This window comes from Kryptolebias marmoratus, linkage group LG9 (assembly GCF_001649575.2).
Source record: "Kryptolebias marmoratus isolate JLee-2015 linkage group LG9, ASM164957v2, whole genome shotgun sequence".
Classification (NCBI taxonomy): Eukaryota; Metazoa; Chordata; class Actinopteri; order Cyprinodontiformes; family Rivulidae; genus Kryptolebias; species Kryptolebias marmoratus.
Genome location: NC_051438.1, coordinates 15,108,922 through 15,127,152, shown reverse-complemented (window position 1 = coordinate 15,127,152; position 18,231 = coordinate 15,108,922). Strand labels below are relative to the sequence as shown.

General features: G+C 42.3%; 3 protein-coding genes across 5 annotated transcripts in view; all 3 read right to left on the bottom strand.

Annotated features, from left to right (window-relative positions):
* ccnjl (cyclin J-like) overlaps positions 1-7,000 on the bottom strand; it is a 20,158-nt gene extending 13,158 nt beyond the window's left edge. The window contains exons 1-3 of one of the 2 annotated variants that reach the window (XM_025007629.2): positions 6,652-7,000; positions 5,866-5,976; positions 2,207-2,417 (exon numbers count right to left, since the gene is read on the bottom strand). In XM_025007629.2, the coding sequence (XP_024863397.1) occupies positions 2,207-2,417; positions 5,866-5,943 (289 nt within the window). In that variant the 5' untranslated portion in view covers positions 5,944-5,976; positions 6,652-7,000. The remainder of the gene's footprint in view (positions 1-2,206; positions 2,418-5,865; positions 5,977-6,651) is intronic. The other variant, XM_017424052.3, reaches the window with a different exon arrangement.
* Positions 7,001-7,508: 508 nt separating this feature from the next.
* Positions 7,509-11,622, bottom strand: c1qtnf2 (C1q and TNF related 2). 2 transcript variants are annotated; one of them, XM_025007611.2, is made up of 3 exons: positions 11,418-11,622; positions 10,322-10,608; positions 7,509-8,490 (listed from the first exon to the last, which is right to left on the bottom strand). In XM_025007611.2, the coding sequence occupies exons 2-3, from the start codon at positions 10,560-10,562 to the stop codon at positions 7,844-7,846; spliced, it is 888 nt and encodes a 295-aa protein (XP_024863379.1). In that variant the 5' UTR covers positions 10,563-10,608; positions 11,418-11,622; the 3' UTR covers positions 7,509-7,843. The 2 variants fall into 2 exon arrangements, with proteins under 2 accessions (XP_024863379.1, XP_017279561.1); XM_017424072.3 differs by having other exon boundaries at positions 10,322-10,579; positions 11,418-11,619.
* A 1,412-nt stretch (positions 11,623-13,034) lies between these two features.
* On the bottom strand, positions 13,035-17,965 carry slu7 (SLU7 homolog, splicing factor). Its single transcript, XM_017424161.3, has 15 exons — positions 17,790-17,965; positions 17,499-17,673; positions 16,712-16,865; positions 16,545-16,625; positions 16,278-16,442; positions 15,885-15,950; positions 15,642-15,773; positions 15,379-15,476; positions 15,228-15,295; positions 14,739-14,878; positions 14,163-14,324; positions 13,964-14,065; positions 13,807-13,884; positions 13,569-13,688; positions 13,035-13,477 (listed from the first exon to the last, which is right to left on the bottom strand). Exons 2-15 carry the CDS (start codon positions 17,660-17,662, stop codon positions 13,298-13,300), a joined length of 1,710 nt encoding a protein of 569 aa, XP_017279650.1. The 5' UTR covers positions 17,663-17,673; positions 17,790-17,965; the 3' UTR covers positions 13,035-13,297.
* Positions 17,966-18,231: the final 266 nt, after the last annotated feature.

Below are 18,231 nucleotides of genomic sequence, written 5' to 3'. Positions count from 1 at the left end.
AATACACAATCGTGAAAAATCCTTACAAAAACAATAGGGTTCCCTGCTCCGCTGGGAGCAGGCGAACGGCCATGCCTTGCATTGGCCGCCCGCTTGCTTCCGCGGGCTTGGAACCCTAAAAAACAATAATAATTTAAGATCCAACTGCAGAGACGTTACAAAATAAATCATGACCTGGTCATAATCAAGAAAAAACAAAGGCAAGCTTTACAACAACAAAGAATTAAAACAAATACTGTTTTGGCTGACAAACACACATTATTGATGTCATTTATAATAACAAATAGCTGCAGTATGCAGAACTTTGTGGACTCAAACCTGACAGCAGGACTGATGTGGTCACTGCATTTAACACAATGGCAACTTTGTGGTTTGGGCTCAATTTTAAATGCTGGTCTCTTGAAATGCACATTAAACATCCCAGGGTTCTGGTTTCTCTAATTGACTGTGTTCTCCAGACAAAGTAACATCTCTAAATAAGTGGCCAACAGTCAATAGCACTCAATCCCAGTGGGTTTAAAAAAAAAAACTGACCATTAGCTCACTTCTGTAAAAGAAAAGGAGCTCATCCGTGGGCAAACACATGCACACACAAGTGCCCACAAAACACACACATACAATAGAGTAACAGGATTAAACAGTGACTGCTGAGAGGCACAAAGAAGGAACAGATTAATTAACCAAGTGTGGAAGCCGGGAAAGTTAAAAGAAAGACAACTGTGTGTGTCAAAGGGAAGCCGTGAGACCAAAGCAGGTTGTTCAATAAACAGGCGAGATTCCAAAGCACCTCGAGATAGATGAAAACCTAAGTCAGCTGCGAATCAAACAGCCTTTCAAGCCTTCATCAATCATGACAGAGACTCCCCCGAGTCCTGGAGGAGTCAGGCGCTGGAGAACAGAAAGCAGAGAGCCCCACTAACTGAGAGCCACAATCAAAAGACTTGGTACAAAAAACAGTTTCATCTATTAGAGATTTTTAAAAAATAAACTTCCGACAAGCTGGAACGATACTTACTGTACTTAACTAAATGAGCAAAGTCTAAAATCTATTCTTACGCTATCAAGGGGTTACATTTAAATGAAATCTCTTATTTCTCACTACAGAGACTGTGATTGAAGATTGTATGTGACTATCTACACACACACACACGCCGAGCTCTCCCACATGAACCAGCTCTGTTCCAGACTCCTACTCTGACAGGATCATTAGTCTAATTATCCATGATGCCAAGGGCTACATTAATGCATGGAAAACCCTCACAGTCTGCTAATCACCAGACAGACATTGAGACGGTAATAACTACCACACAACCGGCACCGCGCATCAGCAGGCGAAGGATGATTAACACACCTGCTTCACACAAAAACACAAAGATTTCACAGCAGAGAGGTAAAATGGCACCTCATCAAACCAGACCACGTGCTTGGGAATAATTTTGGCTTGAAAAGGGACGCAGCTAAAACCTTAAAAACATTAAATCTGTGTGAACTAATATGTTTCTGTTCAGAGAACTAAAATATGGCAAGTTTGGACAGCATAATCAGATTGGTGGCAAAAACCCTGTTTCTTCTTTTACTCTATCAGCTGACATTAAAGGAACATGAAGCTTCTTGTTTACTTACAGCAAGAACGAATGACAGATTAATCTATGTGGTGATAGCAAATGCACAACAAAATAACCAAGGATAACAGACATTTTGACTTTATAGGTCACCACACGTTTATCACCAACTGAGTCAACAGTAGAGAAAGCCCAAAAGATCTTTAAACACAGACATACTCCAAAAAGCTGCACACCTACTCAAGCACAATTTGTTAAAAAAAGACATTCCAACTAGAATTAAACTGTTAACTTTGTTATAATCAGCCTAAAATCAGCCTGACGGTGGGTGAAAAAAACAACAACAACAAAACATTGTGGTCTCGAGTGTCACTAAAATTTGCCTTATTGCAGGAAGTGCTTTAACTTGCACCTTTTGTGCAGAAACCAGTCTATTTTAGGCCATGAGTTACTCAAGCAGGTCTTTGGCAACAAAAAAGCACTCTTTTAATGACAACACACAAATTGTTTTAAAAATGTTAACTAGTCGGAGTCTAAAAAAAAAAAACTGAACATAATGCCTTTTTAATAACTCCTGCTATTTAAAACAAAACATTCTTGCAGGCTTTATAAAAAGGAAGATGAAAGTTGATTTCTGGACTTACTAGCTAGCAGCAGACAGGAGAGGGCAATGACGTAGAGCTGTTTGACGGCAACATCGTAGTGGTCCATGAACAGGTCCAGCAGGTAAACGGCCAGGTGCCGCGCTGTGGGGCATAGCTGGTAGCGATTACTCAAGATGGCCAGCAGGTCCGCAAAGTAGCGCCGCATGCCAATCTGCGGGGAGTGGGCCCTGTAGACCGGCAGCTTCAGCTCCTGGATGGAGAGGAGAAAAACGGGGGTGGTAAATGACAGGGGGTGAGAGAAGCAGGGTGGGCAGGAAGCAGGGATGAAGAAGCATGGGGAGGGGGTAAAGAATGCGCATAATAATAGTGATCCGTGCACGTCTCCAGCTGACTGAGTTTAACTCCTGTCAGGTGAGCTGTTGCGAGGCAAAACTGCTCAAAAACAAGAGAGGACCTCCACCTAATACGGAAAGTTCCTCTGCATGGTTTCAGTTTGATAGATTTCACTCCTGCAACACAGAACTGGAGCTAATTTGGGTCATTGCAGGGGTCCGTGAACAATGGGGGTGAGGGTTTGTAGTTTTTGAGGGGGGTCTCCCTTCAGTGGAGTTCAGCAGCAGATAGGATTAGGTTTCACCCCTAACACATCTCCTATTCATGTTCAATTAGCTGCATGTGTTTCAAAAAGGAAAGAAGACACTCCGGGGCATTAACATAAGAGAAGACTTGGGCATCAAATCAGCTTCAAAACCCAAACAGGAGAGCACAACGTCCCAGTTTCAATACATGCCTCGGGAGCAAAAATGCTTTTAATACTGGCACGTACAAATTTATAAAGGAGGTATGTTCTATTTTTAAACGGCTTCATTATTTTTGGAAAACATTTTTTTTTTGTTTCTACACGGTAAAGTAAAAACAAGAGACTCCGGATTTAGTAAGAGTTTGAGGATTGGTAAATTAACCTCCTCAGGGTTGTGAAAGGTTCTTAAAATAAAGTAGAAATAGAAAAAAACAACCTTGTGACATCAGGGCTGTTGAGGAAAAACCTAGAAATGTGCTCGTCACAAACAATCCTAACCGAGCTGCAGATTATGATCATTATTAAATCCCAAAAATCATTTTCAACCATTCTTCCTCAAAAAAGAAAGCATTTTAAAATAAAAAAAACCATCAGAAGTGGACACCAGATACCTAAGAACCTTAAATTAGGCTAATTAAAAATTTAAGGATTACATCTCTTGTCTGGGTATAAAAAAAGGTGAGTAGACAACAATTGTGGGGTTAATTTATCATGAAAATAAATGTTGGTTGCAGCTACACTTGAAGATAAGCTCCCAGAAAAACATGTTGACAGTCAATACAATCTGCTGCGAGGGCAAAACACGGTTAGGGTTACACAGACTGTCAAGAACTTATTTTGAGCACAACTAAAACAACAGCGACGTTCGACACTTCAGTGGAATCCAAAAATAAACAGAACCCCCACCCCTCCCGCATTAAGCAGCAGCAGCACCCCCCACCCACCCCCCGGTGCTCCTGCCTCCCATATCACCCAAACGCTCCTCTCCTCCCACTGCCTCTGGTCCATCTGTCTGTCTAGGGGTGCAAGGGCAGCATGGGGCGGGAAGGAGGGGGGTGAGTGGTTGAAGGGAGGGTGGAGGGCTCCAGGGTGATGGTGGTGGGGAGGTTGCCTTTGTGGTGGTGGTGGGGGGAGCCGCACCATAATTAAGGATTCCACAGCTGCCTACTGATTTGCATGTCTGATAATTTGCCACATGCTATGCACCAACCGCCGCTATCTCCCACATCAGGGCATTATCGCTGCAGCGAGCGTCATTAAGGCTGGATGAGACAGCAGCGGCGGCGGTGCCGTTTGAGGGGGTGCAGCCGCCACACACAGGAGATCTGAACGCCGTGTGAGGCTCTGATAATGATTTCACCATTCTTCTGCGAGACAAATTCCCTGCACTCCCGAGATTACACGTTCCAGAAAACATCCAACAATCTCCACTCATCGGAGGGCTTTCTGAAGCGCCGAGAATCACGGCGATAACACTTGGAGGAAACTACTCAGTGTGATGTTGTATGGGGGGGGGGGGTTCCTTCCGTAAAACATAAAAAAGCCATTTTGTGTACAAGCCAAAAAGCCACATTCCTTGCTTAAGAATGACCAAAACTCAAAAGGTAAAACAAAAATACTTAGCTTCTTTTGTTTTTACTGCCAGGGATTTAAGTATCATTTTATTGTCTGATCAGCTTGTTCCTGCAACAAACTTTCAGAAAACCTGAGGTCTGCTCCATTTTCAGTCTCAGTTAATCTTATTAGGTGACTATTCATTCCACTCATTTTTGCGCTATAATTTCATAACCCCTGTTAATCTAACATATTCATGCCACATACTTCACAGCCTTTTAAACACAATAATCTGATTATTCAGCGCAGTTACTTTTATGTTTTCTTGTGATGAACTGTATCTCTCACATGTTTTGTTTTTTTGCCTTCTCGGTGAACACAATTAAATCTTTTTTAATCTACCTTTGTGATTAAACTATGTTACACATAGGAACACTTAATAGGCTCCCTTTAAACACACCGGTTGAACGGGTTTTTACATCCAGCACAGCTGCAAAACACCTGTCATCACAATTACGTGATTGCTGCAGTAAAAACTCATGTGTGGCAATGGACAAAAAGATCAGCTTCACAAACTCTTTCAGTATCTCAATGCCTCATAGGTCACACTATGTAGATGGAATCAAAATTTGGGAAAAACCCCAATTGAAGTGGCCTGGCTGCTGACTTTAATAAAAGGTTAACGAAGGCAGGTTCTACAGCTGTTTAATGCAACAATGCTCCACTGTTGAATCCTCACCTCCTTTGTGTCGCTACAGCTTAACGTTTCATGCAATCGTCGGTTTACGACGATTTCACCACGCAGCGAGAGCGCTGCTCGAGATCTAATCAAAACCCAACATCAGGACTGACAGGAATTCCCTCTCTCACGGTAAGAGAAAACGTGGGCGTGCTGGTTTTCACCTCAGATAGACAGCCCCTTCTGAGTCAGCTATTCTCCATCATGAGAAAACTGAACCAAACGGTGTCTGAAAGTGACTCACACCAACTTGAGTGACTTTTACAGCCCGAGACAACCCCGGTGCCTATAAAAGACACCTGATATTCACATCCTCGTCCGTCTCCGTCGCCTCCGGGACGTAGATTACTGCAGGAGTCCCAGCTTGGAAATGCCAGTCAAGTCACGGACGCCTTCATTAAAGTGACACATGGGAAGAAATATGAACCCACTTTGAGGCTAATTAAGACATTTCTAATGATTGAGCGTTAACCCCTCCATGTAATTGCCTTTAAATTAGGTTTAAAGAAATGACAACAAAGTCGCTTAATTAAAATTTCTTTCTACAGCATATCAGACGCAAGGTTTTAATGGTGTAACTGAGGTAAGAAAACAAGTATTTCTATGATTAGATCCCCCCCTATATTAGGACTTGTTTTGTTTTGTGCAGCCCTGCTTAAAATCATGGCTCAAACCAATGCTGGTTTTAGTGTAATCGCAGGTAAAGTTAAAAAGAAAAATAAAGACACACATGCTGTCAAAACAAGGCTGACTCACAGATGATTCAACAACAAAGCTGGCTTCCTGCAGGGACACTGTAGTCCTCATTGCTGGGGTTAAACTCACCTTTATGCGCAAGGACTGATGGATATCCGAGGCTAGCTGTCCTTTCCACCACTGTAGCTCCCTCTCCATCTTTCCCATTCAGAGGAGGCTTGCAGAATCAAGTTTTACCTGCTGAGACGGATGTTTCCAAAGCGGAACAAAGATCAGGACCGAGAGGTGTAGATAACTCCAAAACAAAAAAAAACATACAAATAAAACTGAGCAGAGGAAAATGTCATATTTACAGACAAAACAGCGCGTCAGAAAAAAGTCCCTCTCTCGTTGCGAGGACAGCACAAGCATGAATTTTTAGGAGTTTAAATGAACTCGAGGGGGAGGGTGAAAAAGTGCAGCTATTTCAGACATTTTCCTCAAAGTTTTCGCTTTATCCTCCCAGCAGCGGACGTCTCTGTTTGCTAGCACAGGCCGCCTTCTCTGCTCGGGAATTTAAATGGCTCAGTTAAAGAGCACGCTCGACCACGCGGTAGGTCAAATTATCTAAACAACCTCTCTCTTTATTTTATTTTTTATTTTTTCCAAACTTCCTTTAAGTAAAAGCATTTCATATATATATACGTGTGTGTAAAAGCAGCATAAAGGAAGCTCGCTGAAACGTTTCCACGCCGCGCGAGACAGCGGCCAAACAGAGGAGCGACACAAGTTAACCGGCCACCGCGCGAGCTCTGGATATTAGCCCAGTTTAAATAAAGAAAATGAAAAATTAAACAGAAGAGACCAGACTGACGCTGCGACACAAATTAAGCCCATCTTCCCCGGTGAACTTTTCATCTTACATGTGCCACTCACCCTGCGCTCCGTCGGGAATGCCCCCCACCCCCAGACCCCTTTGTCTCAGTCCGACATCCTGAATGAGAGAACTCCTCTTCGGCTCAACTTTTAAACAGGACCTCTTTTTCACGCCGGGAAGGAAAACTTCAAATCCGCTGGCGAGGTCATCAAACGGTCCCCCACACAGCCAGAACCCCTCCGAAAAAAAACCTTCGGTTTCGCCGTTCAAACCCGAACTGTTCACACTTTTTTCCCCCTCTCTCTCCGTCCGAGAGAATCTGCTGCTCTGCCGTTTTCTCTCCGGCGGCTTCGCTGTAACAAAGTAGCCCGTTCGGCTGCGCCAGCTGCTGCCGCTGAGCTGCAAGGCTCGTGCGCGACACGTTAAGGTCTTTCCTCCGGACCTGGGAGTTGTAGTTTTCAGGGGTCAGCGTGAGAACTACAAACAGCAACGACTCAAAAAGGGCGATTAATGCTCTACAATTTCGTTTTATTTATGTAAAACCTTCTATATTATATTATATTACATTACATTACATTACATTACATTACATTATATTATATTATATTATATTATATTATATTATGTATCGGCAGTACTCTTAAGTAAGGTTAAGTAGTGGTGTAACACAAGGCTCATAAATAAACAAAACTATACTTATTATACAGTGTGGGCTTGTGTTTGTCCTATCCCCTCCTTAAATTTTTTAAATGCCACTAAATATGATGCATGTAATTAAATCCTAAAATATCTCGAACTCAGAATCTGCTTCACATCCGTAATAACTCATAACCAGAAAAAGATGATGATCCTGTCAAGAAAACATAAAATGAATAAGGATGAAAATACGAAGCAATAAATCCTGACACACTTGAAATTTGTTTTAGAAATGCATGTTTACATTTACTTTATATTTCTGACTTGTTAGCAAATTTTCATGTTTGGAGTAAATTTACATCATTTTACATAAACAAGAATTAACAATGCTGTAAAGGAAATCTAATATTACATTGGTTTTAATGAAGTAATTAAAAAAGTAATTAATGAAACCCTCAGAGCTCAGTTGAACTTTAGTTGAGTTTTCATTCCTTTGTTCTTTTTTACTTGTGCGCCCTCTGGTGTCACAATCTGTTCATTTCATGAAGACATGCTTTTTTGATCTCTCATTTGGACTCAAATTAAAGTCAGGTAAAGCAGCAAGGTGTTTCAGGGTTACAGTATTGACTCCGCCCGTTTGTTTGCCTTTTCGTCTGCTTCGTTGAGAAACTCCTGGTCGGCGTAAATGAGAAAGCCCGTGAAGGTGCTGTCTGTCCAGAAGGGGTCAAAGAAGAGTCCGTTCTGCTCCGAGTAGAAGATCTGCAGCCAGACCTGATCCAACACCTTCAGCTGGAGAACAGTAGAACCGGAAGCCACGTCATGGTTCCCCGTATTAGCATCGAACGTCTTGATCTTGTACTGGCCGTTGTGCACCAGCCCGATGGCCAGGTGCTTGTTGGCCAGTGTGATGTCGTAGGTGAAGTAGTAGACCCCCGGGATCTCACAGACGAACTTCCCACTGCTGGCGTTGTAGTGCTCCCCCTCGTTCAGCAGGATCCGGCTGAAGCGGATGGGCATCCTCTCTTTCGGGTAGCTCTGTGTCACAGCCACGGAGAAGGCCGAACGAGCTGCTCTGCCGCAGCTGCAGCCCCCGGGGGCCCCTGGCTGGCCGTTGTCGCCCAGCTCGCCTTTCCGCCCCTGTTTCCCGCCCACTCCTGGTGGTCCACGTGGCCCCTTCAGTCCCAGAGGTCCTGCCTTTCCGATAACGCCTCCACGGCCTTTCACACCGGGCTTGCCTGGGTTCCCGGCTCTCCCTGAATCACCTGATGACGAAAGCAAAGCACAACCTAAAAGCTTGAGTTCATCAGCCCCCTTCCACAAGTAAACCTTAAATATTTAGCCAGTTTGGGCCCCCACACTCATTTGTGACTGACTGGGCTCTTAATTAATGAATAAGGAACTCAAAATAAGTGCAGATGTTGATAAAGCCATTAATTCTAGTTGTTTTAGCACCGAACAGTCACGGTGCTCTTCACACAAAAAGAGAACAAAACTAACCAGGGCCTCCAAAAGCAGGAAACCTAGGAGAAAATATCAAAGCAGACCTTGTATGGAGGTTCCATCTGCAGCGTCATTGAGAAATACTTTTGACGATTAACCATGGAACATAAAACAAGAGCAACTTTGGAGAAAAAAAGGAGCATTTGATTAGTTAATCTTGCTAAAAGAAAAAAAAAACAAAAATACAATAAATGACTGTGCTTTTGGGTTGTTGTGAAGGAAACAGTGGATCCCTCTGGATATCAGCGAATTCTTCTTGCAAATGTCAGGAAGTTCAACTAAAAATAGGCCAGAATGTACAATGGGACAACAGTGAGGCACCTAACCTACGACTACTAATTCATAGCGCACTAGTCACAGTGTCTCTTTTTAAATGAACAAATTCAGTGAGGAAATCCTCAGCAAACTGTGACTAAAGGAGAACTAATCGAGGTGTCAAACCTGAAGGACTTGTGAAACATCCAAAATCTCTGGATGCAAAACAAAATGTTTGAAAGCCGAGACTCTGCTTAAGAAAGGGTTACTAAGTGCTGACTTTTTGTTTTAATCTGCAGGAACTTATTTTGTTCTCTAACTGTTTAGGTTCTCAGTTGATTTCTCTCAGACTTTAAACAGAACTTTATATGGATACATTCAGACGAGTGTGACTGGTGACTAAAGTTCTGCTCGAAATCTCAGAGTTTAGAAACCCCGCGCCTCAACAAACAGAGAAGAAGTGCTTCAGAACAAAACCCAGTAAAGTGACAAAGATCAAGATAAGAAAACAAGACTCAACTAATGCTGGTTTAAATGTACAAACATTACTAATAATAACAAAAAGAAGGATACAAGAGGTTCACAAGCAGTGTTAACAAATATTTAAGTATTTTTTTATAATTTATGACTGCTAATTTTTATTTATTTATAACATTTGTAGCAAAAAAGTGCTGTTAGTGATCATCTTTAAGTCTGATTGTCTGATTTCTAGAAATCATTTCACGCCCCCTCACTTGTTTCCTGACCCACAGCTTATAGAACCTACACAATGTGAAACTGATTCTTTTAATGCTGACTGGTGAAGACTATAATAAACTTTGTCTGAGGATGACTCTCAGCTACTACCACACTAAATTGTAGCTCAATATTTGTAAGATTGACTGAGCTGAAGGCATTTTTGCGTTTGCTAATGTTGATTAGCTTGAATCGGGTTGACTCCAAGAAATAATGAGTTGTAGTTGATTCATCCAATGAATGCTTTTTTAAAGTTTCATTGTAACCTATCCTGTGGTTTGTTTGATATTTTGCTAACAGGCAGAGTTGAGTTAATGTCAAAGTTTTAAAAACAAATCTTGTGTGATCCGTTAGCTCTCGGAATATGTGTCCTGGATGATGCTCAGCAACTAATACACCATATTTTAGCTGAATATTTGTCAAATTAGCTAAGTCGTAGTCCTTTTCGTCTTTCCTTAGGTCGACTAGCTGTGGCAGCCATCTTGAACGGAAGACAGACATCTTGAATCAACCTTTTGCCTTTTGTGATAACTATCATAAGTATGTCTTTGAGTTGTTCAGGAGAACACATCCCCAAACAGATCAGTTATTTACAACAACTACCTCTTTCTCCCTTTTCCCCTTTTTCTCCGTCTTTTCCATCTGGACCATCCAGCCCTGGCGGCCCCATCGGGCCCAAGGCCCCCGGCGCTCCAGGGGCGCCCTGGTTCCCCGGCGAGCCAGCTGGGCCTGGCAGACTGCAGACCAGCTGGGAGGAAGGGACGGTGAAGTTACGAGCCCTCTTTGACGAGGAGTTTGTGGACTGGGAGGCGACGGCTGGGAGCAGGCAGACCATCACCCACATCTGGAGCACGGTGGGCACTGCGCAGAAACAAGACGGTGGAGGGAAGCTGTTAAATGTTAAATGAGATTTTGGTGTGCATGTTACTCAGAGTCAGAGGATGATTAAAGGCCTAACGTTCCTTGAATCCATAATGCATGTCACCCACTGCCTTCCATGGCAGAATTTTAAACTACAATCTTACTGTATTTAGACATAGTGGAGTTGCAGCTGTTTTAGACAAACCCTGAAAAAAAAAAAAAAAACCTAGGCACAATCTTATCTAATATTACAAGATGCCACAATCAAACTACATGTTGTGAATGCCTCTCACCTGCTTCCACATGACCTCTTAGCTCAATATCTGTAAAACTGACTGAGTTACAACCATTGTTTGTGTTTGCTAAAGTTGATCATCTGTGGCGGCCATCATGAATCGGGTTCACCCCAAAAGACTGAGCTGATGATGTTCACCCAATAATTGCTTCGTGAGATCTTTTGCTAACAGGCAAATGGGTTTATCTCCAACAGTCAATGCTGAAGATCTCACACAACGAGCGGCGCTTGGAGTATGTGTTGTGAACGACTCTCAGCTACTACCACACCGTATTATGGCTCAATATCTGTGGGGTTTTTTTCTTTAAAGTAAGTTGTCTGTGGCAGTCGACTCAAGATGATCAGGTCGACTTTAAATGATAATCAGCTGTAGGTGTATGTCCAATAATAATGAAAAGCAAACATTTACCTAAACAGTGTGGGTTTCTCGTATTCTTTTCCTCATCGCCTTATGAGAAACATTACCTAAAGCTTATGTAAACGTCTGCCATTTACAGTATGTTGCACAAGAGCGGCTTTAACAAGACAAAGGAAACAACTCACCAGGAGAAAAATCATGGCTCCAGGACATTTTTCAGCTCTGTCTGCAGCCTTTCCCTGCATGAAGGAGCAGAGTTTTCAGTGATCGACTGATCCAACATTCTTCAGGAGATCTGCAGAGAGCTGCTCAGCCCAAAGAATCCCAGTCCAAAACATCCGCCCTGTTTATACAACCGCTGGGCCCAAAAAAATGCCTTCCCCGTGATGTCATCGTGTTCAGCGATACACAGCTGGAACACAGTCGCGCAGCAGCTGGTCGCAGACTCCTACTGAGAGAAAGAGGGGCGTTACATAAGAGGAGAATAAAGGAAAAGTAATATTTAGATGCCAACCGGAAAACATGGACTGCAGCTGTGTGTAGAAATGTGCAACATCACCAACTGTGTTTATGTTTGTTGCTGTCGTACAAAAGGTTGTCAGGGAAAATGTCCTGCTGACCAAAATCCTAAAACGTCATCGTGTTGTCAAGGTCCAAACTTCAAAACATTCTATGTGACAAGAAAATACTAAACAATTCATAATTCTAATCAGCTACAAATATAATAGCATTCAGAGAGATCAAACCTCCTCCAAGGCCACAGCATGATTAAAAAATAGGGCGATCCAGATCACAATCTGGATCAACACCAAAATTGAATCCATTGTTTTTTGTGACAACCCCAACATTTCCTGAACATTTCATCCAAATCTGTTTGTTAGTTTTTACCTGATCCTTACTGACAGACAGACAAACCAAAGTACACAACCAAAACCAGAACCTCCTTGATGGAGGGGGAAACAAAAGGCTCACATGTTTTTAACAAAGGGGTTACCTGTGACCTTGACCTTTGACCCCACGGACCTAGAAATCAACAGGCATCACCTTTGACCTCTGAGGCGTCCAGCTGTGGAGTTTAAAATTCTTCTCATACAGCTGCAGAGTTAGAGCACAGCTGACCTTTGACCTTAAACTTTGACTCTATGATCACCAAAGTCTAATCCCTTGTTCCTTGTTCCGTGTTTGACGTTTCCTGAAAATCCTTTCATAACTTTTTGAGTAATCTTGTACTCAGACAGACAGATGCTACAGAAAACATAACCTCCTCGCTGGAGGTAATAAAGTGCTGCTTTTTTAAAATTTCTCCTGATGTTTTGTGCACACCACCTGAAAGTGAAAAGCGGGCAATAATATATATTTTTTTGTTTTTGCCTGTACCTGTCTGTTTGCAAAATATGTCACGAACCACTGGATGGCTTTTAACGGAACTCTCGAAGTAATAACTGGATGTTCATCTACAACTGATTACCTTTAGGAGTCAGTCCAATTCAAGATGGCTGTCACAGCTAATAAAGCTGCAACAGTCAGTTTTACAGATGTGGAGCTAAAATTTGATACGATGTTATTTTCAAGGCTTAACCAAAACAGCTACAACTAAAATAAGATTTTATTTGTGCTCAAACACTAACTCAAATTGAAATGGTTCCAAAGTAAATTAATAGAAAAGTGTTGTGTTGACTTGGATGAGAAGACAAAATATCCTTTTTTTTTGATCAATTTTATATTTACTGTGATGTCAATTTGAATTAATTTGAAACTGAAATAAAAAAACAAAGTGGAATAATTTTATGCAACACAATAAATTTAGACAAATAAAAGTTTATTAAAAAAATGCATCTCTCTAGAGGTGGCGGGACAGATTCTGCCAATGACTAAAGACAGACAACAAAGCAAACAAACAAAAAAACATGTTTCTGCAGAATCTATAAGAAGCAAACGGTTTGTAAATTAATTTAGCCAAATACTGTACAAGGATTTTTTTTAACATTTGTAACGTGACACCAGCAGTGAACGTATTTATTTATTAATGGGGCTGTATTTGTGAAGTTTGAAGGAAAAGACGAGGTCACTGTCCGAGGAAGGAAGCCATGGGATCGTCCGGCCGGCTGCGTTTCATGCGGAAGGCCTCCAGCTCCTCTTCGGTCGGAGCTTTGACCTCCTTCAGGCTGTGGTACGGCCTCTTCCTCTCATCCAGCTGCATCATCGCCTCCACTAGTTTCACTCGCTTGTCCTCGGCTTCCAGAGCCTGGAGGGGAGGGGGGATGTAGGAGAGGTGGGGCGCGTTTAGTCACAGAGGAAATGAACATTTAAAAGCAACAAAATCAATCTGCTTTTACCTTCTTCAGCTTCTCCTTCTTCTTCTCCTCATCCTCTGAGTCGCTGCTGTCGGAGCTGTGCTTCTTGTTCTTTTTGTTCTTCTTTTTCTTCTTCTTGTCTTTCAACTTTTCTTGATGCATCTGGTAAGTAAAAAAACCCAAAACAAACATAAATAAGATGAATTAACCAAGATCAGATGATCTAATTTAAGTCAGCCGGTAATATTTGCTGCATTTTCGTCAACTCAGCATGTCTTACTTCCAACAAAGTCTTTGGCTGTTCTTCCTTCGGCATCTCTGTTAGTCCCTCTTCAAACGGAACGCAGTCTGAATTGTCCTGAAGGTTGTTAAAAAAAGTGAAAAATGAATTTCTATGTATCAAACAGAGGATTTAAAGACTCCGTATATACACTTACTATTTGAATCCCAGTTTCTCCTGTGCAGTAACTCTGTTTGACCATCGAGTGACAACACTTGTACCCCCAGAAGCCATCCTTCCAGTACGAGCCCCAAATACACTAAAAGGTAGAAAGTATAATGAAATATGTATATATACGAAAAAGGGTCACCAATTTAGCAACACATTGGCGGGAGCCATGTCTCTGCCGTCCTCACGGTGTGGTTGTTGATAAGCACGTCCTCCTCGTATTTGGAGCGGGCGACAGCCTTCTCCAGCCCCTTCAGGACGGCGCCGTGACGAGAGTACTCCATGTAGTCCTCCGTCTGAGCCAACAGCAGCTCCCGCGGCGGAGCGTCCAGGTGCTCCTGACCCCCGTACTGATGGCACAAACAAGAAGCAGGCGCACGGTCAGTTTGAATCAAACGTGGAGGCGTCTCAGGTTAAAGAGTTGATGTTAATGCCTGATGTTAAAATTCAGACAATGATTAAAAATAATTTAAAATGGTCAAATTCTCAGCTTCTGTCATCTAAATACAAACAAACAAACCAGTTTAAATGAAGCATGAGAAAATGCTGAATAAGAAAAAAACTATAAAAGATTTAATGATCTTTTTGTTTCAGCTGTTCTCTTTTCAGGGATCGCCACAGCGAGTCGTCCTCCTCCATCTGACTCTGTCTTCTGTGTCCTCCGTCCTCACTCCAACCACCTCCATGTCCTCTCTAACTGCATCCATACATCTCCTCTTTGACTATAAAAAGATTGACTAATAAACAACAAAGAAGCTGTGTACCTTCTCAAGGATGCTCTCCCTCTGTTTTTCCTTAAAGTCCTCCTTCTTGACTTTGAAGGAGCGGTGGAGCAGCTCCAGCTTGGTGGGGTCGGCCTGCAGGTGGACCTCAGAGCCCTTCTCGTACGCCTCCCACGCAAACACTGTCACAAAAAAAACCACAACAATCATCTGACAGTGACTGTGACCTCCTCGGCTGCAGAAGATCTATGAGGGACACCTTTGATTTCTAATTTTCTCCATCTGATAAGTAAAACTGTTAAAGCTGAAAGAAATCCTTTAATACTTTAAATTATAACCGGCTTATTTGTTGTAGTTTCATGCTATGATCAGTTCTTATCTTGTTACATCACAATAGTACCAGGGTTACAACTAAAACTTCCAATTTAATCATTTCAGTAGGAACGAAAAAAATGAAAAAGTTTTCAAAAGCCCTGAATTAAGATGAGCTGCTGACGTTTCGAAGAGTGGAAAAATATCTTTGTGACCTACGTTGTGTTTGAGCCATGCTGATCGTGTCCCCGGAGTAGCGAACAAAGTTGTCTCCGGCGTACCCCACTCTGGTAGATGAAGCAGTTTCATAATCATTTCAGGGTAATCAAGCGAGAGCTGATGCAGGAAGAAAACATTCACCGTAACTCACTCGTCAGGGTTCATGCCAGTGTTGGAGTACGGGTTCTCCCTCATGGCTCGAGTCTTTGGATCGTAGTAAGAGGAGTTCGGATCCAAGTTTCTCAAGTACTGCGAGGGACAAATGTGAGACGTTCAGGTCATTAACTTTATCGCTCAAGTGCCTAAGCACTGGACGGTAAAGGCGGAGCAACATTTTATTTAAAGCTTATCTAGCAAACATTGTCGGCCATCTTCCTCAGAGGGTAAAAACGAAGGATGAAAACAGCTGCTTACTTTAGCTGTGTCTTCTCTGATACGCAGATTCCTGACAGTGATTCGTCTCTTGGAGTCAAAGTTCTGGCCGGGCATGTCGATGTCGTCTGCGTATTTGTCTTCATCCTCGCCTTCGCTGTCGTGTTCACGCTCCTGAGCAAGAAAAAAAATAAATGAAACAAAACAAATGAACAGTGAAGTTGTGTTTCCAATCTATGTTATCTTCAACAAATATTTGTTTTCTCTGTGTTCCTGAATGCTTACGCTTTGGTCGAGTTTTCCGGAGGCCAACTCATCCTGAAGTTTCTGTGCTTTCAGCGTCCTTTTAGCCTGAGAAGCAAAACAAAAAAATTCAGACTTAATGATGCCTTTTCACACTGTAATAAATCACAGATAGGTTTACTGTGCAAATCATGCTGAGGATGACTTTTAAATGTCATCTATATGCAACAAAATGCACTAAAACATCACCATCCATCACTCAGTCTTTGTTAGGTGGGACTTTGTCAGCTTCAGAGACTTTTATTTACCAGATACCAACATTTAGAGCTAAAATCAGGACTAAGGCTGTTCTTCGAACTAAACAAATTTTAACTCTCCTTATTTCAAAAACAAGAGCAACACTCGGCAACGCTCAGTTTACCCCTGCAGGCTTACCAGATCCACTTTGGCGTACTCCTCGACAATTCGCTGGTGCTCCTCGGGGTCGTAGCCATTCCAGCGATCGCGCTTCCCGTCGTAATCCATGGAGAGCTGGACCTGAGCGTGTTCATCCGGCGCTATGCCCGTTCCCGTGTATCTGGCCCCAACTTTTCTGGGTCGCTGATAGGACAAAAAAAATAAAAAATTAAGTCACATCTTTTTCAAGAAACATTTATTTGGCCTACCGCAGTTTTAATAAGTTTTCTTTTTTTGGTATTTTACCTCCAAACAGTCTTTCTTCTTGTGTGTCATGGCCCCGCAGTTTTCACAAGCGCCCTTACGGTATTTAGTGGAGACTGAATTCTGTGTGAGGACAAAAATCAAGCTTTAAACCCTATTTGTTAACTCGATGTGACCAAATGAACGCCGGGCACCAGATCCGTCCTTGCCTCCTGCACGCCTCTCTTGTACCACTCTCCAATCGCTGAGAACTGCTTCTCGTTTTCAGTCTGCGGTCTCTGATGCTTCAGCGTGGGCCTTTTGGATGGGTCGATGTACCAGGGCACCGAGGATATATACTGTGGGATGTGAGGGTTAATATCCCTGGAGAAGAGAAGAAACACTTGTTTAAAACGTTAAAGCTGATCAAATTAAACACAGCTGCTGAGTAGAGCTTAGATAGGCTACTACACACTCCTCAAAATCTATTTCAAGCAATTTTCAAACATTTTACAACAAATATTAAAACTTTTTCTAGGATTTTACAATGATAAGCTCTACAGCAGCTCATATGTACTAAAATAAATGATGATTTCACTTCTCTTGTAACATAAAATTTAAATAAATTTGCTTTAAAATACAAATATATGCATTTCACGCCATACAGCTGATCAATGTTATTTCATGGTTAAATAAATGCATTATTTATGTTACGATAATACCAACAGAGTGAAAAATGGAAGGTAAACAAGTTTCCAAATGTGCCACCTAATTTAACCTGTAACAAGTCTTCAGTCTGTTTAGTCTTTTTTTTAATAAAATGGGAACAAACTCAGTACAGTACGGCCACAAGTAAAGATTCAGGAAAATGATTTTCACATTTAAAAACCAAGTTGACAAATTAATATGAAACCATGTCAGGCAATTTGGGTACTCAAAAAAACACTAGAATACAATCCAAGCTGTCTGAAATTGTCCCTGCGCCCCAGGAACCCACAGGACCCCACATGTACTCACTTTCCCTCCTCGTCCACCTCGGCCGGAGCGTTTCCGAGCTTCCTCTGCTCCTCCAGCTCCTTCTTCTTCCTCCAGTCCTCCCGGGTCATCTTCTTGGGCTCATCCAGGCCCACGATGCCCTCGGAGCTGGCGCTGGGCTGCTCGGCCACGACTGGATCCGCCATGGGTGAAACACCTGAGCCGAAACACAAGTTTAGCAGGACTCTGTCTTCAGACTGCACCCGGGTCTACATGCGACACTGGCTACTTCATAAAACTCACCGTTTCACACGAAATAAATTTGAAACTTACTAGTTATCTTGGTAAAATCGAAGAAATGTCCTGTCAGGTGATATTTCCCTCGTAAACTTAAGGGTTTTCTTCACAAATCGCCCTTTTCGTAGCTCGTTTTTTTGTGTGTTTTGATTACAACGCCACAGTCGCCATTTTATTTTCGCCTCAGCTGCGCCCTTTCTTCTTCGGTGGTGTTTTTGCTGCACGACTTTGGAGTCGCCGCTCGAAACAGCGACGTCTAGCGGACACGGGGATCTATAGCACCATTTAAACCGCGTTTCTTTACTGAACGAACGACCTTTTTGTGTCCTAGTTACGATTTAAAAGCCTTTAACTTCCAGTTCATACTCAGACTCACATGTAAAATATCCCGTTTGTTTATATTTATTTTCTCAACCAACTTTTCCCTTTTTGCATGTGTAGTTTTAAGGCTTCAAGCATGGTGATATTTTGTGAAAAA